General features: G+C 34.7%; 2 protein-coding genes across 4 annotated transcripts; one reads left to right on the top strand and one right to left on the bottom strand.

Moving 5' to 3' along the window:
• Nucleotides 1-83: 83 nt before the first annotated feature.
• LOC117915414 (DNA polymerase lambda) lies at nucleotides 84-9,227 on the bottom strand. Of its 3 annotated transcripts, XM_034831002.1 has the most exons (14): nucleotides 9,036-9,226; nucleotides 8,646-8,783; nucleotides 7,791-8,138; nucleotides 7,485-7,578; nucleotides 7,259-7,389; nucleotides 6,486-6,548; nucleotides 5,734-5,913; nucleotides 5,582-5,635; nucleotides 4,738-4,826; nucleotides 3,943-4,033; nucleotides 1,786-1,866; nucleotides 1,526-1,593; nucleotides 1,154-1,238; nucleotides 84-1,068 (listed from the first exon to the last, which is right to left on the bottom strand). In XM_034831002.1, the coding sequence occupies exons 1-14, from the start codon at nucleotides 9,144-9,146 to the stop codon at nucleotides 970-972; spliced, it is 1,632 nt and encodes a 543-aa protein (XP_034686893.1). In that variant the 5' UTR covers nucleotides 9,147-9,226; the 3' UTR covers nucleotides 84-969. The 3 variants fall into 3 exon arrangements, 2 of the variants coding, with proteins under 2 accessions (XP_034686893.1, XP_034686900.1); XM_034831009.1 differs by lacking the exon at nucleotides 6,486-6,548; XR_004651388.1 differs by lacking the exon at nucleotides 84-1,068 and having other exon boundaries at nucleotides 1,215-1,238; nucleotides 1,786-1,853; nucleotides 9,036-9,227.
• Nucleotides 9,228-9,438: 211 nt separating this feature from the next.
• LOC117915405 (DEAD-box ATP-dependent RNA helicase 22) lies at nucleotides 9,439-20,753 on the top strand. Its single transcript, XM_034830991.1, is given in 10 exon segments — nucleotides 9,439-9,837; nucleotides 10,829-11,116; nucleotides 11,291-11,413; nucleotides 11,495-11,810; nucleotides 11,813-11,954; nucleotides 18,429-18,756; nucleotides 19,618-19,770; nucleotides 20,102-20,153; nucleotides 20,393-20,459; nucleotides 20,570-20,753. Coding segments are annotated over 9 exon segments (1,779 nt in total). The 5' UTR covers nucleotides 9,439-9,504; the 3' UTR covers nucleotides 20,437-20,459; nucleotides 20,570-20,753.
• The last annotated feature ends 4,428 nt before the right edge of the window (nucleotides 20,754-25,181 follow it).

The raw sequence follows: 25,181 nt of genomic DNA, 5'->3' as shown, positions 1-25,181 counted from the left end.
AGAGGTCCTAGTAACAATTGCCGTGGCCACTTTGATACCAAGATGAAAAAGATAAAGAAAGGAGGAAGAAGATTGACACAGAATAGGAGAAAAAGGATTATGTTGTTACTGCTCTGTTTCTGTGAAAAATACAGAGTAGCTGTTATATATCAAGAAATACAATATCCCAACTAACTAATAATTAACAAAAAACTAATTACATCTTTGGCTTAACATAATCATATCTGTTGGAAGGCCGAGTGATGCAACAAGCCCGCTGAGCTCCTTAGGTTCTCTAGGATATGCTGAATCTCATGGTTAGCGACGGCCAAGCCGGTGATCAAGGCATCTTCATGTGGCTTACATGGATAGGACAATCCCCTTACTGCCATAGCAACTATTGTAGCGGGACTGCATATACCAACACTGAAGTGAAATCACAATAATGGTCTGAGTTGACACGGGCAAGGTACCCTCTCATTAAACACTTACTTGCCCAACTACATCCTAGCATGGGATCCACCTTTGCGCCCGATTGTATCAAGACGTGCCTGCACAAGGATGCCTATAGGGGCCATGCAAGCACATTGAAGAGGGCTCCTTTACACCAACTTAGTATGCTGTGAGAGCAGATGAGAGGATGGTTAGGTTTTTTCAGCAAGACTAAGTTTATGCAACAATTTGGGTTTCCAAACCAAAAGCAAGAAATGCTGCAACAAAGGCCGTATTAAGTTTTGTTTGAAATTATTGGGGAGAACACACACAAAATCCAGAACTTATTTACAAAATTCATGATATTCATAACTTCTCAAAAACTATGCTGCCACCAAGAAATGTGCAAGGCTACCCCTGCCAGGGACTTTTTCTCTCTTCATATTGAGCTGCCAAGTCTCTCCTCTAAGGTTAGCTCTCTCGTGTGTCATGACAAAAAGTCTTCAGCTCCTGAACGAAGCAAGTTTATGTCCGGTATGTACACTTGGGCATTCACTTTCACAGATTTCTTTCATGTGGTTCAAGCCAAGGGAATCCCAGGAACTCGAACACTTCTTGTTCCGTCCTAAAACTTAAACTTGTAGTAGCTCTTGATCCCTGCAATAAAATTGATGTGTGCTGACCACAAATAAACCATGGAAGGAGAGGATTTAGGTAAAGAGAGCCCAAATCAACTTATTACCCGTTTACCACCTGAACCCTGAGTAGCCAGAAACAGCCCTGTATCGTCAAGCCGGTATCCTTTGGATTCTGCGAGTATTCTTAACCTGCATCCAGACATCAAGGTCAAAGTCTAGATCACAAGCTTAATGTTGTGAGAGATTCAAACTTCTCAAGAAATTAAAACCCAAAAAAAAGAGAGGGAGGGGCAGGGGGAAAGAAACTGCACAAACCATCTTAGTAAGCTGGGAAAAAGAAAAAAATTCAATATCCATACAACAGTACAAAAAGTGACATAATATACCAAGAGAGCCATCTTAGAAATGATTTGTAAACCTTCTCCACTTCTAACAAAAAAGACAGATTAGCAGGTTTCAGTAATCATTGAGCATACCTCCTATTTAATACATCATTCCCAGTCCAAGCTATTAGTCCAAATGCATAGATGTTTCTCGGGTATACCTATAACACACAACATGAATATTTCAGTATATTAAGAAAAGAATCATATGCATTTATGCAATTCTTGATGTAATTATCAAAACCTGTAGAGAATCATTGGTGGAACTAAAGATGACAAATATGTAAAAATTAAAAAGTTAATCAGGTATATAGTACCCCATTCAAAGTACAATAGAGAAATCAACAAGCTACCTTCAAATCTATGCGATGTCGCAGTTCTCGAGCAGGATATGTGCAAAGACCAAAATAAGTGTCAACACCTGAATCAGTACCCTGTGGCGTTATCGAATATTGATAGTTAATGGTGAAAAGCATGTGATGGCCAATATAGGCCACAGAAGCCAAGGAAATGCATCAAGCAATTACACAGAAGTTGAGCCATCAGATGAAATAGGAAAATAAATAAAAATTGATGTAAATAGTAATGAAGTCCAGCAGAAAACTATTTCCTCTGCCAGTTACCAAAAAAAAAAGAAAAAAGAGGAAAAGGTGCGGAAATTTTAACATTGAACTCCTTTTCCTAAAAAGACAAACATATCACCTCAATCCTGTATTAGAAGTTATTCAAGTTAAATTGGGTTTTCCCATCATCTTAGCAGCAATAGAACAGTTTCTCATCAAGGACTTGTTTGACAATGTTTACAAGAATAGTTATCAAAAAACAATTTTTGAAAACACTTCTTAAAAACAATTCTCAATTGTTTTTGGAAATAAAATTTTGTTTGGGAACTAAAAAATAGTTCTTTTAACTTATTCTCCGTGAAGGTACTGTGTGCTTACGTACCATGCAAAGGTTTCCATATTCTTCATATTTTCCATAGTTTTTCAGAATATTCTAAAAACACCTGAAACACATCAAATTTGTTCTAAAAAACAACCTAAACATATTTTCAAAAATCCTTTTTCAGTTAAAAATTTGTCAAACATGTTTTTTAATTTTAAAAACAGAAAACCGTTTTCAAGAACAATTCCCAAATAGACCCCTAGACTTCTAATTCCTCTATATCTGTTTCTCAAGTTTTCTTGGGAACTAAATAATGCAAGAGACATAGAACTTTGTAATCTGGGAGAAAACAAGACAATGCATAAATACTTCAAACACATCCTACAAGTTTGGAACTTGTAGTTCCTTAAGTGCTGATTAACCTCATTATGGATCAAAAGGATGATTGGCTGATCAAAAATACTAAAAGGAAAAGATCACATCAGAACAAAAAAAAAAAATTTGACTGATGCTTATGCTTAGTACCTCACCTGGCCACTAAAAGAATTCTCAATCGATTAGGCACATCACTGGAAAGAGTCCAAATCAAATAGAATTTAAGGGACCAATCTCAATCCAGAATGCTCAACAGTCTGTTCTAACTGTTTCAAGTGTTTATTGACCTTAAAAAATTGCATATAATTTTGTGGTTTGCAGGAAATAACTTGAAAAAAAAAATTGCATACTGAGTTTCCTTATCAATTAAAACATTATGAGCAAAGAGGCCAAAAGAGCCAAGTATGCACAAAGTATACAAGAGATGGAAGTAAGAAGCCTTAAAAAGACTGAAGAAACAACAAAAGGGAAGGGAAGAAAAGCACTGGAGCAAACCCACATCTAACTTTGGATCTCTACAAATATAATGACTTTTTATAGAGAGAGCTCATAAGCAAATACTGGTTTATAATACTTATTATACCAATTTCTAATCAGTGGCCACATCCCTCAGTACCACACAAATGGAGGCTTTCAAGTGTTTAAATATTAACATAATAATATTTGCTGATAATCACATTAAATGCTTCAGATGATTATACAACATTCTTTCCTTTCCCTGCAGCAATTCAATGAGAATGAACCAAATTTGCATTTCATCAAAATGACAGCTCTTTTCAATATACTACAGGAGGAAGCAAATGTAACACTAATAATTTTCAGGTACATAACTTTTTTTTTTTTGATAGGTAAAGAGAAATGTATAAATAGAAAAGGGGAGACGCCAAAAACAGTGCCCCCAAGTATACAGGAAGTATACAGAAAAAGCCTAAAGGCTCATCCTAGAGGGAAAGGGAAAAAAACAAAAAACATCACCTACCATTACTTTGAGCCTAACTAATCAATGAAGCTAACAAGAGAATTAGGGTTCATATCTACATACACCTTAGACCAATACCACAAATTACATACAAAAGAATTTTTCAATCTTTGGATAGATAACTCCTCAAACTAGTATTTTAACTTTGGATCTCCGCAAATATAATGACTTTTTATAGAGAAAGCATAAGCAAATACTGGTTTAATTAATAATAGCATGGATTGAACAACAAAGTAAATGAGAAGCAATAACATAAGAAAAACCATCTTACCTCTTCACTGTGAGTACTGAATATCAAATCTTCTCGTAAAAACTTCATATCCTTCAAGTGCTTTACATATCTTGGTAAAAATCCTCTGTGACTGGAAGTATAGAGCAAATTCAAACAGCCTTACCCAGTACTAGAATCATACAAGATGACAAGTAGAATTCAACAAGAAGATTTTCTAACTTCAGAAATGAGAAATGAAATAACAAGCAATCCCAAGATGCAAGAAAATTTTCAACTTCAGAAATGAAATAACAAGCAATCTGAAGATGTTTATGTGTGTATCTTTGTGTGCATGTGAGAGAGACAAACAGTTTATACTCATCAGAGAGAATCACAATGAACTACAACCATGCAGTCACAAACAGTCCAGCAACCAGTAATGAACATGGGTATGCTTTTTGCAGGGTGTCAAGGAATGACATTTGCCTTTGGCCATGAGCTACATTACTGAAGGAAAATTTTCTGATAAGTCTTTGTGGCTTCTATGAATATTATATTCTCTTGGCACCATCACCCAATGGAAGTATGGTTCACCATCCTAAGTAAAGGAGAGACAGACCCATAAAAAGGTCCGTCAATCTCTTAATAATTAACTACAATTTTTCTAAAATTTTGGCTATTAAAAAGAAAAAAAATATTTTTCATTGCTTTATATCAATAAAAGAGGGATAACAAACAAAAGAAAACAACTCAAAACAGGGCAGAAGACAATAGTTGGGAACTAAATCTCTTTTTAAAATAAGATTAAGCTGTAGAAAATAAAGAAGTGTAAACCAATAATAATAGATATAGTACCTTTTTCCATCAGGATGTGTAATTATAATATCCAAATCTCCACAGGAAGCTTTTCCTCGTCTATAGGATCCTCCACATACAATAGACACCTTTAAAGCAGAAATCAGATCATTTGACACTTTTAAAACTGAAATCAGATCATTAAACACTTTTAAAACAGAAATCAGATCGTTAGATGAGGAAACTACATAGTGTTTTTACTGCATGCAAGGTTTATCTCATTATGAATGGCAATGGCTGTTAAAAAATTATCAGTTGATCTTCATGGACCACACCCACACTGATAAGAGCTGATAGGGCAGCAATTTTAGACCTAAACATGCAACTATAAGTGGATTGAACTTATCAATGCTTCTTGAACCAATCCAACCGCATGTACATAATATATGTAATCTTATAACAAACAAACATTCATCCATGGTTCCTTATTTCAACAATACAAAAGGAAATTGTTCACACTACGTATACATCTGATTTATCCGAATTTGATGACATTATAACTCAAAATTATGCAATCTTAAAATATTTCAGGTTCATTATGATCTAAATCCAACAGCTTGGACTCAGACAAATACTTACATACCAAATGTAAATAGATCTGCTCTAAAACATGCCCTAGGATGACAATGCAAGAGCCACAAGCATCTAAAATTTCAATGTCCAATATTACTTTATTCAAGTAAGGTATTCAGAGAAGAATCACATAAACCTACAAAGAAGAGGGGAGAAAACAAACATAATTTATCATAAACAATACAGCTTTGGGCAAAGAGAATATCCACAACAATGATCTGGTCTTAAATATATTAATATACTAGTTCAGTGATATAATTATAGTGCTTACCCCAGGCAAAACCTCTTCTCCAGCTTTCTGCAAAAGAAGTTCCATCTCTTGGACCTGTGCAATAAAATAGAGTATTTAAATGTATATCAACATTAATTTGATTAAAGTTAAGCATTGCTAGGTTTAACGAAGCAGAACAACAACAATCAGACCTCATGGCGTGGAACCCTCTTCTTGATATCATCAAAATATTTCAACCCTAACTTCTGTGCGTTTGTTAGTGAATCCTCATTCTTCAGATCATCTAGCGTACGGTATCCTTTCTCATATAGTTTCAGTGCAGTGGCCGGACCAATACCCCATACTTCCCCAAATAAATTTATTGTTCGTACCTGCAGACATTCAACAAAAAACTGATTAAACTGACAGTAATAAATTGTGAAGATTTCAGGACATTTAGCTTGGATGTTAGTAGTGGTCTCCGATTTTACATAATTTGATGATTCAAATATATGAAATTTGCTTTATCCCAAAGATGATTTTTTTTTTTCCTCTTAATAGATTATATGTTTATCTAATGTATAATAGATATTTCACTTGTGTACAGAAATAAAAGGAAATAGGCATTATAGCTTAAGAATTTTAACCTTTAAAAGTAGAGCAAAGAGAACTTAATACATTGCTATTGTGTTCAATAAAAAGAGCCCAACATCAGGTTTCATAAAAAACTACCATCTTGCACAAAGAGAATCATATGAAATAAAAAAAGGCTGCAACAAAAAGAAAGAACCAGGAAAAATGTTAAAAGCATAGGCCCATCAATTATTAGCAAATAAAACTGCACTCAAATCCAAACAATAAAAATTCCAGCAATTAGATGAAAAAGGAAAAATGCACATTCCTGATATAGTATTTGGCACTAGAAGATGGTTGAACTCTATATTTACTGAGAATCTTGAAAGACCTTTTCATCTGTCTCAAAGTGCTCTAACTTCGATAACTTTCCGGTAGTCACTATCTCTTGAATCTGCAAGCAAACACCATTAGCATCCATAATCTTTTACAAGTGATTATAAATGGAATGTGTGCGTGTGTGTGTATCCAGTGCATTTTGGAAATCCATATTTTTACTTCATTTGTTGACCCTTATTAGATTACATCTCCTATGGAGAGCTTCACGAGTTATATTGTTGAGTTTCAAGGGCTTGTAATCAATTCTTCAGAATATATATATATCCTGTGCATTTGCAAATCCATATTTTTACTTTATTTGTTGACCCTTACTCGATTCCATCTACTATGGAGAGTTTCATGAGTAATACTGTTGAGTTTCTAGGGATTGTAATCAATTCTTCAACCTACTGTTTTGGTGAATGATGCATGTTGCATTGCTAAATCTATCCAACAACTAAGAAGAGAAATCAAGGTTGTGATGAGACATGACTCAGCATGTACATCTCCTGGTGTGTGTGTGTGTGTAGAAAAAAAAATCCCCAAAACAGAAGGCAAAGGATCAACCTACTATATAAAACCTAAATAAGAAAAATGTATGAAAAGAAAGAAGACAGATTAGCTTAATTGCTTGAATAAAAGAAAAGGCTTTTAGGTAGCATACACTCTCATGCATTAATAATATAGCTCAGAGCTGAAGATGGAGGGAGAAACTGAAGATGACAAACCAGTTACTTACTTGAGGCAACACATGTTGGATATTAATTTAAACTTATGCACACTTACATGATCCTGCATTGATTTTCCAATTGTAGGCAGGTCCTTGACCTGGTCTGCACTTTCAATTTTAAAAGGCAACTTTTCAATAACTCCTATAGCCTTGTGATAGCTAAATGATCTCCTGTCATCACCCAGCGCTTTCAAAGAAAATAACCACATCATTTCAGTTTCCCCAGACACTAACTGAATAAGACTACAAACCATGCATATACAGGAATAGATTAAGTCTCACCTCTGTATATGTTAATAAGCTTCCCAAATATCTCAGTGATATTCTTGTTCAAGTCAGGAGGACTATATGGCAAGGATGAGTCCAATGTGCCCACCTGATTAAAAGATATAGTAAAGTATTCAGCTGAAGGCTTTAAGCATGAGTAAGATGTAATAATTTTTAGTGCTATTGAATCATCTATCATCCTCCATCCCCCAGATACTTATGTACCATGGCAATGACTTCCGAGAAACAGAGGGAGAATTGAGGATATAATAAAACACAAAGGGAAGGAAGTAACCCACATTAGTGGTTACTGAATCTTACAGCCTTATTTGGATCACCAAGGGTATTTGAACCAGAATTTTCTGGGCTTGGAGTGCGGAATGATTCATCAGAACCTTGGACAGTATGAGATGTCTCATGTGCAGTGCTATTTCTTTTGTTTTCCCTGCTTTCCTCATTCATATTTTTCTCTGGAGAGGATTTCATCCTTTTGTTTTGTGGTGCTCCATCTTCACGGGAATTGTTTAACTGTGATGGTTGAGGAAAAATTTCTGAAGTGTTTCCTGGTCCATCTTGTACTTCTGAATCAAATTTTAGATTGTACGAGTCCTCAGATATCTTCTGTCCTAATCTCAAACTATCCTCTAGCCACTGGTATTGTAGAACATTCTGCAATCAGTAGTGAATATCAGCCATTAAAAATTTGGAACAATTCCTAGAGAGACCACCAAGCCTGTAGAATATTAACTTAAGAATAGACACCCAATATAAAACTCGAATCTTACATGATTTTTCAATTTTTCAGAATGTTGAATTCAGACATAATGATGATATAATTTAGCCAGGCCGAAGGAGACCCAAGTAAGTACCAAATGTCAAGAGAACTCAAGCTGGGCTATATATTATGGGTTAGCCTAATTGTGTGAAAGCTAATCTCTCCCTAACCCAATATTCTGCAATAATCCATCCTTGAAATCCACTCTTAACGTTTCTAAGTTAGGTGATATTAAAAAATTTGCATCATAAAAAAGAAAAGAAAAGGTCATCCAGAATTATTACTATAGTTTTTGAATTAGAAGCGAGCCTTTGAAATTCAAATTAATTCACATGGAAAGCACAAACATGGGAACAAGAGAACAACTGCATAGAAACAGAATGGAAGAACGGGAGTCTCACTCCTTGGAAGCGCTCCAAATGCTCACGACCAACTTGTCGGAGAAGGGCATCCCTATTCACAGCAAAAACATGAGACACCCTTCTTGATAGACGGTCTGCAATGGTAGCCCCCATTTGCACCAGTTTCTGCTTCCAAATCTTTAGCAAAATAAAAAAGATAGAACAAATTATTCTAATTAAATTAATGAGATATACATAAAACAGTAGACAAAAGCTCCATTGATATTTAATGGCATCAAAAAATTGAATCACTTGCGTAGAAATGAGAGGCAAGTGGACCAAGAACAAGAGAACAATTCTAGGTAACAATCATCTAGGTCGTTGATTTTCGCTTTGAGAAGATGAAGAAAAGCAAAGGCGGAAGAAGAAACTGAAGGTTGAATGAGAAACCTCTAGTCGACGAGTCTGGACTCCATACTCGACCAAGAAAACGACCATTCCAGCGAACATTCCGTTTGGATCGGAAGTGGGTGCTCGACTCTTCTTTGCCTTTGGCGCCATTTTCTGGGTGCTCGTTCTTCGACTCTTCTGCCACGCCACGGGGAAGGCCCATATAACCGACTCGGAATGTGCCGCTAGGCAATTTAGGATCCGATGAATGTTTATTCAGATTTTCTTCAAATTTTTATTTATTTTTATTTTTCACTAAAAGATAATTATATTTAAAAATATTTATTTATTTTTCTGTTCAATTCGGATGAACCAATTATCATATCACGTGATAAATATTTTGTACCACGTGCCTTCCCAACGGACCAAAATTAAGGTATCAGCTGAGCTGAGTGCGTGACAGCGTGTGAGGGTTTTGAGTCTAAAACCCTGAACCCTATCCATCTTCAGAATCCAGAAGAGAGCATAGATGATTGTCCATCGCTGTGCTTCAATGCTACATTTCAGCAGATTATCTTCTCCTCCTAGACTTCTCTCCCCGTTTAAAAGTTGCTATTCATCCCTCCTCGATCGTTCATCATCAGCACCATCTTCTTCTTTGCGAATTGGCCTTTATTGGCTGGACTCACCACGCCGCCGACGGACTAGGGCGTTTGGAACCGCCTCCGCTACCGCCCAAGATCGGAATGGAGCCGAAACGTTCTTTGCCGACCAAGGCGTTTCGTGGGCGTCCCTCGGAGTATCCGACCGGCTCACCCGTGCTCTTTCCACCGTAGGCATCGAAAGACCTTCTTTGGTTCAGGTGTGATTCATTGCCCTCTTGCTTTTCATTTTACGTTTTCCTAGTGGTTTTTAAAACCGTAGTCTTCCATCTGGTTTATGAGAAAACAAGGGAAAAGAAAAGAAGATTAAAGTACCAATAATCTTAATCCTATGTTTCATTGTCTTTAAGAAAAATTCACCTGGACAGAACTGAATGGTTGTATCAACATTTAGGCTTATCTGCTGGAAGTTTCGGTTTTTCCTGGCCTAGAATAATGGTAATTTAAGGTTTAAGGTTTTAATTATTGCCATTTTTACATTTTCTCGGAACTCAAGTCTCGAACTATGCAGCAAACAAGGAGTAATAACTTGATTCGAAGAAATTGGAAGTTTGATGTGGTTGTGGTGTCAGGAAAACCCAAGCAAGAGGAAAGGATGAATGTCATTTTTAATGAGAAACAATAATCATCAATACAAAGGTTATGTAGTGGAACATGTATGGCCGTTTGAATGCCCCTTGACTTTGTTTGAAATGGGCCTCCTTTTTTTTTTAATTATTAATATTTATATTTTTGGGCATGTCAATTAGCTTATTTGTTTTCTTAATTAGTGTTTATAATAAAGGGATCTTAGGATTTTAAAAAATGACTACATAAATATTCTTCAGAATGTCACTCTACAGTTTATCTTTTTCTATACTGGCTCTGCTACGTCTGATGGATTTTGAACTCCAAATCCTATAACGCCAAATCTCATTGATAGAATTTCCATGGGATGTTCAAACAAGACATTGAAAATAGTATGGATTGACAGGTGTTAATTTATTTGTTCATATTTCTTTATTTTTCTAATTTTTAGGTGTTTTTTTTTTTTTTTTAAACTGCTGCTTGCATTTGTAAATTTCACCTGAACATTTACCCATTTGAATCATGTTTTCTATTGGGCTTGTTAAATAGAAGGCCATGATAAATTTACTTTCTTTTGAGATTTTGCTGTATGATAATTATTGAGATATTTGATTTGCATTCTAGGCTGCTTGTATACCCTATATACTTTCAGGCAATGATGTGGTAGTTGCAGCAGAGACTGGTAGTGGTAAAACGCATGGCTACTTAGTTCCACTAATTGATAAACTATGTGGCACACCCAATGATTCTGCGGATGCTTCAACTGATCAAGAATCAAGACATCTGCATCAGCTTTGTCTTGTTCTTTGTCCAAATGTGATGCTCTGTGAGCAAGTAGTTCAAATGGCTAACTGCCTTTGTGGTGATCATGGTGAACCACTTCTACGAGTGGTAGCTGTTTGTGGACGACAGGTATGGATGTACTAATTTTTCTTGTTCTCAACCTAGCATTTTGTTATTTTTGTGATAAGATTAGAGTTTGTATATATATAGAAAGAATGTTACCTGGATATGTCTTTATATACTTGCTAGGTTTCCTCTCGTACATCCTTCTGGGGTTTGTCTAATATGACACTTTGACTGCAGGGATGGCCAGTTAATGAACCAGATATTATTGTTTCAACACCAGCTGCTTTTCTGAATAATCTTAATGCAATTGACCCAGAAAAACAGCGTCGTTCCAATTTTCTGCGTGGTGTGAAATGTGTGGTAAATTTTTTCTCAGAATCATCCATGTTTATTTTGGTTATTTGAGAAATCACAGACCTAGTTTATTTATAACAATGGCAGGTGTTTGACGAAGCAGATATGCTTCTTTGTGGGAGCTTTCAGAATCAAGTCATCCGTCTCATAGATATGCTTCGTTTTGATGAAAAGATATTGTCTCGCATAAAAAAATCGGTACCTGATAAGCCAACGGAATTGGAATCTGATTCCATGTTGCATTTTTATTCTGAATCTGAAAAAGATGAGGAGGAAACAGAGGAGCAAACTGAAATCATCTCAGATGAGGAGGAAAATGTTGAAGGTGAACCTGTTGTTGAAGGTTTCACAGAGGAGATTGAAGTTGGGTCTATCAAGAAAAAAGATTGGAGGAGAGTGAGAAAAATTATGAGCGTAGTAAACAGTACATTTTTGTTGCAGCTACCCTTCCAGTTAATGGAAAGAAAACTGCTGGGGGAGTCTTAAAACGGATGTTTCCAGATGCCCATTGGGTTAGTGGAGGCTACCTACATTGTCACAATCCCAGGTGCTGCATTTTTTTTTCTGGTTACCATTATTGTTAATATTAATTTTTTTGTTCCCTTGCTAGTGAATTGCTGGTTCATGTTCCTTTCAGAGCATGGTTAACTAATTTATGCCAATATGCTTAGTTACTAATTTTAGAAAATCAGGTTCAAAGTTTGTGTATCGATAAAAAGAAATAAAAAAAAGGATTCCTATGTAAATCCTAAGTGATATGAATAGACTAGAATTAATAGCTTATCAAAAGAAAGAATAGACTAAGTCAGTGTTATTATGAATTATTATATGTAGGACTTCTTTCTCCATCAATCCATCTTTGCTCACTTAAAAATAGGGTTAAAGTACATTTATTTTATGCCATTTTGTCATGGGTTCTACTATTTTCTTCATCTTTTATTGTTTCATAAATACCAATCTTAATAACATGCCATTCTATTACTTATATTATGGCCAAAAGTATAATAGGACATGTACACAAACTCAATAACATATTTAACTATGTGCATTCCATATAATATTTTTTAAAAACTCACATGTCTACCATATTTCAATGCCTGAGTTTTGAGAATAATATTACACAGAGAACCACTTGCCATAGTGATCTGGATATTCCACTCATGAATATTGTAATTCTTGTTTCCTCCAATTAGGTGATATTGCATTATACCTCTTCTCCGTCAGAAATTTTTTAAAGATCCTACACTTGGCTCTGTCAAAGTTTTAAATGAACAAATTTTGAGGCATTTGGAAATCAGTGAAGCCTAATTTTGAAGATTATCATGTTGCCATAAGCTAAACCTTCTGTGAAATTGGTCCTGCTTAAATAAGATTGATATGAAAAGTTTTCATAGCAGGAAATAGTTATAAATTTATGTTGTAGGCCATGGACTAGGATCTTGACATGACATGTCATTAAAAACCTGATGTCAACATAGCAAGGATATGCTCCACACACACACACCAACACACAATCAAACATATTTGTATATAAAAGGGCCCAGGATTTTGATAATTAGCTATACATTTTTATTGTACTCACATTTTTTTGATAGGAAAACAAAAAGATATATTAAAAAGCACCAATCAAAAAGGGGGATGCATCCTATGTACATAGGGTGTATACAAGAGGAGCCACCAAGACAAAAGAGAAGTGGCATCGAAAACAAGAATAACTAAAAACCACTCTCCACAGTTCAAATCATGAATAAAATCTAACAAAGAACATTCTCTTCACAACAGGGTTGTAGACCATTCCATGAGACCTAAAAAGGGTTTCTTTAAGCTTAAGGTTATTGAGTTCTTCCCCAATGAAGATCCTTCTATTTCTTTCCCAACCACACACGCTAAAACAAAGACAGAGGAGCCATACTCCACTTCCTCCTTTGCCTTTTGTCCATGCATTTCATCTTCAACCTAAAAGGAACTTTTTTATAGAATCTGGAAATACCCACTGTAGTCTGAAGATTGCTAACAACATGTCCCACATATTTCTGGTTCTGTCACAATGGGTAATAATGTGGTTTGTTGATTCTTTACCATACAAAGACTGTTTCTATTGGTCATCGGGTCATCTTCTCCTCATAACAACATCAATGACAAGGATTTCCACTATGCAACGTCCCAAGCAAAAAAGGACAAATTCTTGAAGGGGCATAAATGCCCCACATTTCTTTGGCAAGGAATAGGGCTTGATTCTCATCATGTAAAGTGTTATAGAAAGATTTCACCTGGAAAGTCACCTTCTCCCCCCAAAGTAAGCTATCCTCCCCTGATTCTGGCACTCTCACCTTGTGGATTAGCTCCATAAATTGCATCACAGCTCCCCTCCCAGTCTTAAATGGTTTTCCGAACAGGAGGGACTAAGAGCCTTCTCTATTGCCACCCAAAAGTCAGTTACTATCGCATTCCTATTAGAGGCCATCCTGAATAGCTGAGGAAATGCGTATTTCAAAGGGAACTCACCTACCCATTTATTCAACCAGAATTTGGTTCTGAGGCCATTCCTAACCAGTATAGAAGTCCTAAGGCTGAATTCCTTCCATCCTCTCCTAATTGCTTTCTATACCAGTCCAAAAACTTCTCTCACCTCTAGAGTGCAATCCCCCCTCCACCATTGCATAATTTGCCTTGGATTTTCTTCCTTCATGGGTTATTACACTCAAGGGTATATCTCCACAACCATTTCCCTAACAAGGCTTTATTAAGAACATTCAACTTACTAATCACCAATCTTCCATTCCTCTTATCTTTGCACATTGTTCTCTAATTGATGAGGTGCATTTTTTTCCTTTTTGGGCATCACAAAAAATGGACATTAATATATGGGAAGGCTTGAGAGGGTACTCTATGAGGGTCAATCTTCCTCCCTTTGATGAGGTATTGCTTCTTCCAAGGGGCCAACCTCCTTTTAAACCTCTCCTCAACTGAATCCCATACTACATGAGTTATGAGATGCTCCCAATGGCAGCTTAATATGGCTTGAAAGGTGGCTCCCAACCTTGCACCTGAATGAAGAAGCCAACATGTCCAAATCTTCCACTTCAACAATTAGAATTATCTCACTCTTTTGCAAGTTAACTTTCAAACGTGACATAAGCTCAAAAACATGTAGGACCCATTTCCAATATTTTAGCTGCTTAGCATTCGCCTTAGTTGCAAAAAATAGATGTTAGATTTCCAACCCTACTCCCCTTCAACCTCAAAGCCACTTAAAAAACCTTCTTGAAATACCTTAGAAATTAGGCAATTCAAAGCCTCCATAACTAGAACAAATTAGTAAGGGGATTGGGGATCCCCTTGCTTTAAACCTCTATTGCTTTGGAAGAATTTTGTTGGAGAGTTGTTAACAAGAATTGATATTCTTAGTGAAGAAATGCGGAAGCAAATCCACCTCAATCATTTTGGACCAAACCCTTTTTTTCCTATGACTAAAAGGAGGAAGTTCCAATTTATGTGATTGTAGGCTTTTCTAAGTCTAGATTACCTACCAATCTCATCCTAAAGCTTTTTTTTCTCGAGTCTGTGGTCTCATTAGTAATCAAGGCTGCATCAAGAATTTGTTTACCCTCCAAAAATGCATTTTGATGCTTTGACCACCTTGTTAATCACCTTTTTTAGTTCATTCACAAAGGCCTTGGCTAGGATTTTATAGAGGCTCCCAACAAGGCTAATAAACCTGAAATCCTTCATATCTTCAGCCCCTTCCTTTTTTAGGAATAAGAACCAAAAAGGTGGTGTTGAAACTCCTCTTGAAGGTTTCCTTTAAGTAGAATTCCTTGAAGACCTTGCTATAGGTTGACAAAATTTCCAAAGCGCTAAGGAGAAGCCATCTAGACCTGGTGCTTTATCTCTGTCTGACTTTGAAAGGGAGACCATCACATCCTCCTCCTTGAAAAGGTTTTTAAAACATTCCTTATCTGAGCTTTCAATGCACTTGAATAGATCTCCCTTTAGCTTATCAAAAATAAATAAATAAATAAATCTCCCTATAGCTTAGATTTCTTGAGATGGGCATTCTCCAACTTCGATTGAAAATAGGTCAAGATTCCTCTCTTTAGTTCTACCTTCTCTAAAAGCCAAATCCCATTCACTTTAAACTTGCTTATAAGATTGGCTTTCTTGTGTTGAGGGAGAAAGCATTCAAATCCAATGAAGGGTCCTCACCTTCCGTGTTAGTAACAAGGCTAATAACACTAGGCCTAACTAAGATAAAAAGATGGTAAATGGTTTGAGACCTAGCCTCACTCATTTCAACATTCTTAGACCTAGCCTGATAGACCACTTCATTTAGCCTTCCTATAGTGGACCAAAATTATTGGTTTGGCCTACTTCTAAGCAAACCACTTATACCATACACTCCTTAGATTCCTCTGACTTCCTGGGTTCCTTTAGTGCTCTTTCACAATAAGACCCATAGCCCTTAGAAATGTCCAACCTCTCATTTATATATGGCCCATTGTCTATGTGTTCCAGAGATTTTCCTCTACAAGTTCAATAGGCTAACTCTACTAGGCCATTTGCTACTTTGGGCTAACACTTGTAGCCCCTACCTTCCACTTACCCACTGCCTTAACCAACTCTTTTAAAGACCTAATGAGAGGCTATCAAGTCTCATCCACCATCAAAAATTTAGAGAAAGTTGCAGGGGCCGATCCAATCTTATCATACATCTTCTCTAAGTTAGCTATATGCGCTCCTTTTCAGCCATTCCTCTACCCCACTCACATCAAGGCACATGAATCAACCTCTTCTTCAATCTCAAGACATCCTTTCTCTTTCTTGAATGGCTTTGAAGGGGATCTCATTGTTTCCATTGCCTCTGATAGAGAAAACCATACTATTTTTTTCCACCATAATGGAATAGAAAAGGACACGAAACCTGCAACCACCTCTAGCTTGCTTGGCACCTTCCTGCCACAGTCTTTTACAAGGATTCTTGCCCATGACAAATTCTGACTTATCTTTTGTATCTTCATCCACTGCCATAAAACCACCACAGGCATCCCTTACTTCCTTGAAAAACTGTCTTCACCATAGTTGTAGCGGCAACTCTAGAATTCTCTCCCAAGATTTTATCTCTTGGAAATCCACCTGGGAGCATTCCACTGTAGGAACCCACCAATCTAAAGCAAACAGTTTTCCTTTGAACACATGAGCACCAGTTTCCAACACCCTACATACTGCCCAATGGAAGGCCAACTCAAACAAAAATGGCGAGTCATTAGGATGCGTTTGGTTTAGAAAATGTTTTCTAGTTTTCATTTTCTGAAAACTGTTTTTATTTCTTTTCTTTTTTCTTTTTTTATTTGCTTCAAAATGCATTTGATTATATAAAGCGAAAACTGTTTTTAGAAAATGAAATTTGCAAAATCTTGTTTGGTTTTAAATTTTCATTAATGTAAAAAATGGTTGAAAGAAATATAATTAAAATTTTGTATAATACACATGTGATGTTACAAGATATATTACTATAGAGGATGATATTACTACATTTTTATGATCTATATACTGTGATTTATATTTATGTTGTCATATCTTATTATATATTATATGCATTATAATTCCTTTGAACACATGAGCACCATTTTCCAACTCCCTACACATTGCCCAATGAGAGGCCAACTCAGGAAAAAAAAGTAAAAATTGAGTCATTTAGGTTGTCTGGTTTGGAAAATGGTGTCTAGATTTTGTTGTCTAAAAACAATTTTTATTTCGTCAAAATGCATTTCATTAAGTAAAGTCAAAAATGTTTTTAGAAAATGAAATTTGTAAAAATCTCTAAAATTTGTAAAAATCTTGTTTGGTTTTGAGTAAAAAATGGTGAAAAGAAATATAACTAAAATTTTATATAATGCACATGTCAGGTTATGAGATATATTTTTATACAGGATAATATTACTACATTTTGTGATCTATATACAGTGATATTATATTTATCTTGATATTATATTCATATTGTTATATAATATATATTACCAAGTATATGTGTTTGTTCACTATTTTTTTTCCTTTATTTTTATTTTTAAATAGTTTAATAATATATTCTAATGGGGTTATAATTAACCGTCTAAATTATTCTAATATAAAAATATATCAACTTGTAATATTCCATAGTTTAATAAATAAACAAATTATTTATACTGTATTTTAAGAGAATATTTGTTTTCAAATATATATGATATAATGCTTTATTTATATTAATATTTATTTCATATTTGTAATATTCACCTTCTTTTATATTATTGGTCCTAGAAGTATTTTTTTTTTTTCATTTTTTGGGCTCAATTGTCCAGAAAATGAAAATGGAAAAAAACTGTCCAAACATGTGGACTTGGTTTCTGTTCTTTCTATTTTTTTTAAACATGAAAACAAAACAGTCTAAGTCTAAGCAAACAAGGCCTTGATTTTGCCACTTTCACTGCTTGAGTGTTTGAAATCCAAATCAAGACCTTAGGGCAGGTTGTGTATGCAGGCAGCTGGGGAAGTATTTTGATAAGAGCGTTTGTGCAGCTTAGTGACAAAGTTAGCATTCACTCCAAAAAACTGTGTGGCCACTTAATGGAGAAATGCTGAAGGTTACGGCCATAGCTAGTCTACTACCTGAAACCTTAATGTTGTTTCACAAGTGGTGATCAGTTTGACACATGGTAGTGGCCCTTGCTATTATTATTATTAAAAAAAAATGAAAGAGAACTATTGTTTCCAGTATGGGTAACTTAACTTTCTTCGTCAGTGATGCATGAGATTGTTACCTTTAAATAAAACCCCACTAATCATTGTTTCTAATGTGGGTAATCTGACTTGCTAATGCATGAGGCTGTTACCTTATATATATATATATATATATATATATATATATATATATATAGTTGTTTAATACCATTAATATATTAGGATCCACTGCATATTTGCTCCTTTGATGGTATAATGGATTTGATTATGCATTCATGTTAGTAATGTGCTATTTCTTTTTCTCCAGATTGGAGCAGAAGTGGATTGAAGTCACAGTTGATACACAGGTGGATGCTCTCATAGATGCTGTGAAACAAGGGTTTAGATCTAAAGTGTTAGATTCTGGTGTTGGTGTGAGTCGAACCATGGTGTTTGCAAACACTGTTGAGGCTGTTGAATCAATCTCAAAGATATTACACAGGGCTGGGGTTGAATGTTTCCGTTACCATAGAGATAGCTCTTTGGAGGAGCGCGCGAAGACTTTGGTTGATTTTCAACAGAAAGGTGGTGTTCTTGTGTGCACTGATTCTGCTGCACGTGGTCTTGACATTCCTAATATTTCGCATGTGATTCAGGTGTTTATCTTCTCACCAATTCAGTTAGGTTTCCTGTTCCATGTGCTAGTTTTATTTTGTCTAACAGGGGAGAACCCTGGCGATGTCAAAGCTTCTAAATGAAGAAGGAAAAGATAAGAATACACATCTAAAAGATGAAGTTACTTATTCATGATGAAAACACAAATATGAGAATCTATGCTTAAGGATATAATACTAAAATAGATATATAACAACAAATATTTAAAAAACATGATGGAAAAAACGAAAACCTTTTCCAGAACCGACAAAAAAAATGTAAAAATTAAAGTTTCTGAATTTTAGAAAATATAAATTTTCCAACAATTAGGGTTCTGATGAAGTGCAAATTCTAAACAGACCTCCTTGGGAGTTGGTAACAACCTTGGATATAGAGGGTTTTAATGTAAAGAAATGCTACAATTGGGGAAATCATCAAAACTGGCAGAGAGTTCCTAGCACAAAGGGTCTTCCTAAAAGTAAATCTTTATCTCCTGAGCTGGCATCAATGCCCATAGGATTGCTTGCTGTTCAGGGAGCCCTGTGACATTCCATGATGTTGGTCTGGGGTCTCAAGACTTTGAACTGATAGAGTGACAGCCATATTTGCTTGAGATTTTAATGTACCACAAGCCACTATGGAATCTCCTACTACAACAAGATTAATGGACCCAAGGTCTTGGGGTATGGTGTTATAGGCCAGTGAACTAGACAAATCTTTGTGATCTTCCTGTTGGTGACCTCTGATTCTATTAGAACAGTATTTTGTAGGATGTACATTGTGCTTTAATTATTGATGATATCTTGTCGTATTGTTGATAATGTTAGATAAACTAACTCTGGGAATCTTTTCCTCTGGTCTAGGCAGACTTTGCAACTTCCGCTTTAGATTTCTTGCACAGGGTTGGTCGAACAGCTAGAGCTGGTCAGTTTGGGCTCGTCACTAGCCTGTATACGGAATCCAACAGGGATCTTGTTGCTGCAATTCGCCAAGCAGATAAACTGGGTCAACCAGTGGTAAGCCTTGAAACTCTGCAATCTTGGAATTAAGAGAAAGTAATTTATCTGAAAGATGGTTTTGTTTCTTAATACTGGAGTAAAAGAACCTTCTCTTTTCCGGGAAATAATTTTCTTGTAAAGGAAAGGTTGAGCATTTGATGCTTAGTAATATAGAACTCTACTGCAAGTGAGTATCGTTACTGCTGATTGATTATATATTTATATTGAAATGAGAGTTTGTCAGTTATAGACTGGATAAATGTAATCATATTTACTTGAGCTTTGGTTACTGATGAATCCCTCTATGTGCACTTCTCTAGTGATGTGTAAAAACTTATTGTGACTGCAGGATGCAGCATTTAGCAGGAAAAGGAGCTTCAGGAACAAACTTAAGAAGAGAGGTAAAGTTTTATCTTTCTTCACCAAACATTTCAATCATTTAAATCTTAATATGAGCTTGGAAGATGCAGTTTTGAGTAAAACATCCAGCCACATGGACTTAAGTACACTGGGATTTTGTAGTAATTTAGAAGTTGCACCAAACTTCAACACATAACGCAGAATAATTTCTATTAAGCAAGTAAATATGGATTCATGTTATCAAATTTGAGCTCATGTAAATTCTCATTCTTTTTTGCAGGTACCAACAAATTGGGAGATGTTGAAGAGAGAGTTCTAGCATAAATTGAATGTGTACAAAGAACTTGGTACGCAAAGATAAAATAACTCGTATCACTGAATAATTTGTATAAAGCTGACACATAAGGATTTGTTACTAAATTTGTACTAATGCTGTTGTATTTTTTGTGGGTTCCAGCAAATTGAGAGATGCTGGAAGAGAGTTTTCCAGCCCAAACTGAAAGCACATGCCAGCTGATTTTTATTTCTCATAGTAATGTACATGTTATTTTTCTAGTTTCTTTGAATTATGTTCCCTCAGATCTTTTATACTTTGTAGCAATAGAAATGTTAGTTTCTTTGAATTATAATATCTTTTAACATGTATGTGGCTTTGATGTTAAAATCAATGTCTTTTAACATGTACTCTTATCATGCAAAATCAATCCCTCAGTCAGGTGCACAATGAAGCAATTCCCAGGGTTCCATTTAGATTATGTAAAGCACACTAGGAAAGGAAAAAAGTAGGTAGAAGAGAATTTAAATCCTCTTATTTAATTTACAGTGAAAAATACAAAAGAATATATAATAAAGATATTTAAAGATCTAGTTAGTCTCAAATTCTTAATATTTTATACAGAAAAGAAAAAAAAAATTAATTAAAATATTTAAAATGTATGTATGCAGTGTTTTGCCCTTTGATATCACCGAGTGAAGACTTCTGGGATGTTCCTCCAATCAATCTTTTAGTGCAAGCACAAATATATGGGGTTAGAGTGGTTTGAATTCGCTTGTCCCTTTTGAGGGTGCTTACCTAGTTTTTATGGTGTTTAGAAGGCACTTGCTAGGTGTGATTGCGCCACTTATGTTGCTGTACGTTGTTGATTATGGGGCCATTGTGGTATTTAATGGTTGTTTTGGTCGAGGGTCAGTCATTATGTGATTATGGTTGTGTGATGGCGATTCTTCAGCCACTATAACTATGGAGTGAGTTATCTCAAGTCTTCTCATATTAAGTGAGACGTTGATCATCTCATAAAGAGGATGACCTTTCTTCTTTGGTTGCATGGCTAAGGTCACCAATGTGATGGATGTTGCCTTTGGTCCACTCATTCTTGGGTTGATTCATGTGCATAATTTGACATGTGGCAGCTACTTTATGCATCCCAACAGCTTCCCCCCGTTTTTCTTGCATAACTAAGTTATGAGTGGGAAAATTGAGAAGGACATGAGCAGAGGTCCGAGGCGACACATCAATTCATTAATAGTTGCCATTGATTATATCGACCCGAATGCATCCCCACTTGCTTGACGAGATTCACTTTTATTTGTAAAAAATTTAGTTTTGGAAAAGTTGGAGTCGTCACTTATTTTATTTTATTTTAAAAAAGAAAATAAAACAAGAAAGAAAACTCTAAAAAAATAACTCCATAGTTTTTGGAAAAGTGCATCTTTGAAAAACCCGAATCTAGGTCCGGGGATCAAGTTACCTATTAGAAAGGTACCTTTAAAATGAAGCACCTCTCTAAGCCCTACAAAGGTTTCTATTGACTAAGTTGAGAGAAATGTTTAATTGGTTGATTATAGATACCTAGGTAGGTTAGGGTTAGGTGAAAAAAATAACATGTCAAATGAGAAAAACCAATCATAATCATGAAGAAGATTTAGGGTGTGTACTTAAACTGTTTCTCAAGCGTTATCATAAAACATTAAAGTTAATAATGAAAATAGTATATCATCCAGCGAGCACTTTATCAGAAATAATATAACAATGAAACAAATTTCAAGACACCTAAGCACTATCAAGCATAGACGCAGTTCACAATGACAAGCATATTTATAGAATTTAGAAGGTGGGTGATAAAAGACATACCTGGATAGCATAGATAACTTATAATGTGCTTCCTCAAGTCATAAAGGGTTAGAATAAATAATAAATAATAAAATACAAAAATTCTAACATGTTTGTTATTTAATTAACATAACAAAAATGATCAAAGTATACAAAATAATCAATTATCACATACATCCTTGCATATAATTCCTAAAAAAGTAAATAGATAAAATTACAATAAGTAGTAAAGGTGATAGCAAAGATGAGTTTTGAAAAGATTTTATTATGTAGGGGTTTCACCAATTCCCCAATTGATATACATGAATCTAGCCTAGAATTATCCTATTTGTTTGGGACCACGAGTTTGAATTCGTATTCCACTCAAAACCAAAATTTTTATTGAAAACTGAGAAAGATGTAAACCAACCAAAACAAGGTTACATATTATTTAAGAAAACGATATTTTGATTCCAATGACTCTAAATGAGTTTTTAAAATAGATTTTAATGAGGCGTATTTTGGGAAAATGTTTGTTTTTAAAAGGAATGACATTATTCACAAACGACAATACTCAAGTATAAAAAAAATAGGCAACCTAAAGGAAGACAAAATCACAAAATAGAATTTTAGACAACTAAGTCAACTAAAGTGGTGAGAGTAGAGCCAATCATCATTATTTTCTGATGACCTCTAGAAATTGAATTTGATAAAAGATGATCAAATTGATAAACCAAAACCTTTTAGATCTTACAAGCATTGGAACTTTAAAAACATTTAAACTTAAGATAAAATCAATCAAGCGTTAATATTATTTGACTTTTAAAACAAAACTAACAACACATATCAACTAATATTGACGATTTTAAGTCATAAATATAACAAGATACAATCAAGTAAGCTAACCAATTAAATAAAAGAAAACAAACACATAAACTAAATAAAATCAATTAAAAACTAAAATTAACTATTTTTAAACACGAAATGATGACATGAGGATGGATTGAACTAATTGACTACGATTCTAAAGCATAGAATTAATAGAAAATTGAAATTAACAATCTTACAACATGAACCAAATAGTATGAGACCAATCAAACTAATTAAAATTCTAAAAAAAAAAAAAACTATCAACTAAAATAGGATCAATTAAAACTAGAGTCAACAAAAATTTTTTTTTTTAAACATGAATATATCAACACAAAATGAAATAAATTAACCAACTTAAATTCTAAAACTTATAAACTAAAAAGGATGAATCATGAATTAAAATTAACAAACTTAAGATATGAAAATAGGAGCATGGAATCAATTGAACTAATAAACTAGAATTTTAATAACATCTAAACTAAAAGATGAATTGAAACTAAACTAAATGAAATTATGAATTTCCCAACTAAGAACAAAGCAAAACTAATACTAATCAAAATTTTAACTTTTAAACTATCATAAAAAATTATCCAAATACTTAAAAATTCTAACTTTTCCATTATCATCAAGAATTATCCAAACCAATACTTAAGAATTCTAATTTACCAAACTAAAAATAATAAATAGTAACTAAATTAAACAAAATCATAACTTTCAAACTAAAATAATGGATCAATAATAATTAATTAAAAAAAATAAAACTAGGAACCAAAAAAATTAATCAATAAAAAATTCTCAAATATATCATGTTGTTACACAATTAAATGGATACCAAAATTTGGAATCATAGAATTTGAAAGTAAGGTAGTGTTTGTTTTTTTACTTAATTTTAAATAGAACCTTAATACTTAATAGTATTAAATATTAGGTTGTTTGTTTTTGTAATATTTTATTTTTATTAAGTATTAAAAAGTAAAAAAAATCAACATGTTATTTTTTCTATTTAGAAAAAGCTATATATTTTAGTTTTTTCTATTTAGTAAAAAGTTTATAATAAGTCATGAAAAAGTAGAAAAACAAACAACCTAAATTCTAAAATTAAATTGCTTTCATCAAAAAGCTAAAAAAACAAACACCACCTAAGTCATTAATTAAAATATACATGAAATAATCAATTTGTAATAAATAAAAAAAATCATAAATTGAACCTTCAATACGCAAACCAAACAAGTAAATTGAAATTAAATTAAAACAAGACCGGTACACGAATTTTATTAATAGGATTAATCTAATAAACTAAACTAAGATTATAAAAATTCCTTAACTAGAAACATAATAGGACAAAACAAAATCAAAATTGGTTTAAAAGAAAAACGTAAACTTACACTTTCACAATTTTCCTTCCTATATGGAATTTTGTGGCCCTCTATTCCGAATTAGTGTGCGGCGTTCAGGTGGCGGAATTGGCAAGATAGTATGGATCTCCAATGGCAGTAGTGTGTTACCGGAGATGCGTAGGTGAGGAACAAGGTGCTGCGGCGACACGAGCAATGGATGATCATGCTTCGAAACCCGATCTGCAGCTGTCTAGATGGAAGACTCTCCCATTTGCCTTCCTATTTCAGTCACCGAATATCTTCCATTTACCTGAACTAGAATCACCCTCTCAAAACTACCGTGCTCCTATCGCTCCTTTCATGTTGGAATCGTTGCGCGTAACGGACTCTCACATTCGAGGGTCTGAGGGAGCTTTTGCCACCATTTCGGATGAAGAACGTCAGTAGCCACAACTCCAGTCAATCAACGCATCATTGGCATCTTCGATGAGAGAAACTAGACTCAAGGTCGTCCCCAAAAACTCATATTTCTTTCCCCTCCTCTTCTTTCCTGTTTCTCCACTCCTTCCTCTGGATCTCTAAATAGTGCGGTTGCACCTTCTCCACGTTCTAGAATGGTGCTCGGCTGATCTTTTTTCATTTTCTTTACGGTGCAGCTGCACCTCTCTACTTGTCGGAATCAATGGGTTTATGCATTGTGAATGGATTGGTGGTGGGTGCAATCCGTGGAGGTCACGCGACTGTAGGTTGTAGCCTGGAATTGATGCTTCTCG

The sequence above is a fragment of the Vitis riparia genome, chromosome 1, assembly GCF_004353265.1.
Source record: "Vitis riparia cultivar Riparia Gloire de Montpellier isolate 1030 chromosome 1, EGFV_Vit.rip_1.0, whole genome shotgun sequence".
NCBI classification, from domain to species: Eukaryota; Viridiplantae; Streptophyta; class Magnoliopsida; order Vitales; family Vitaceae; genus Vitis; species Vitis riparia.
Note: the sequence above shows the minus strand (reverse complement) of the source record. Positions and strands in the feature narration are given on the sequence as shown.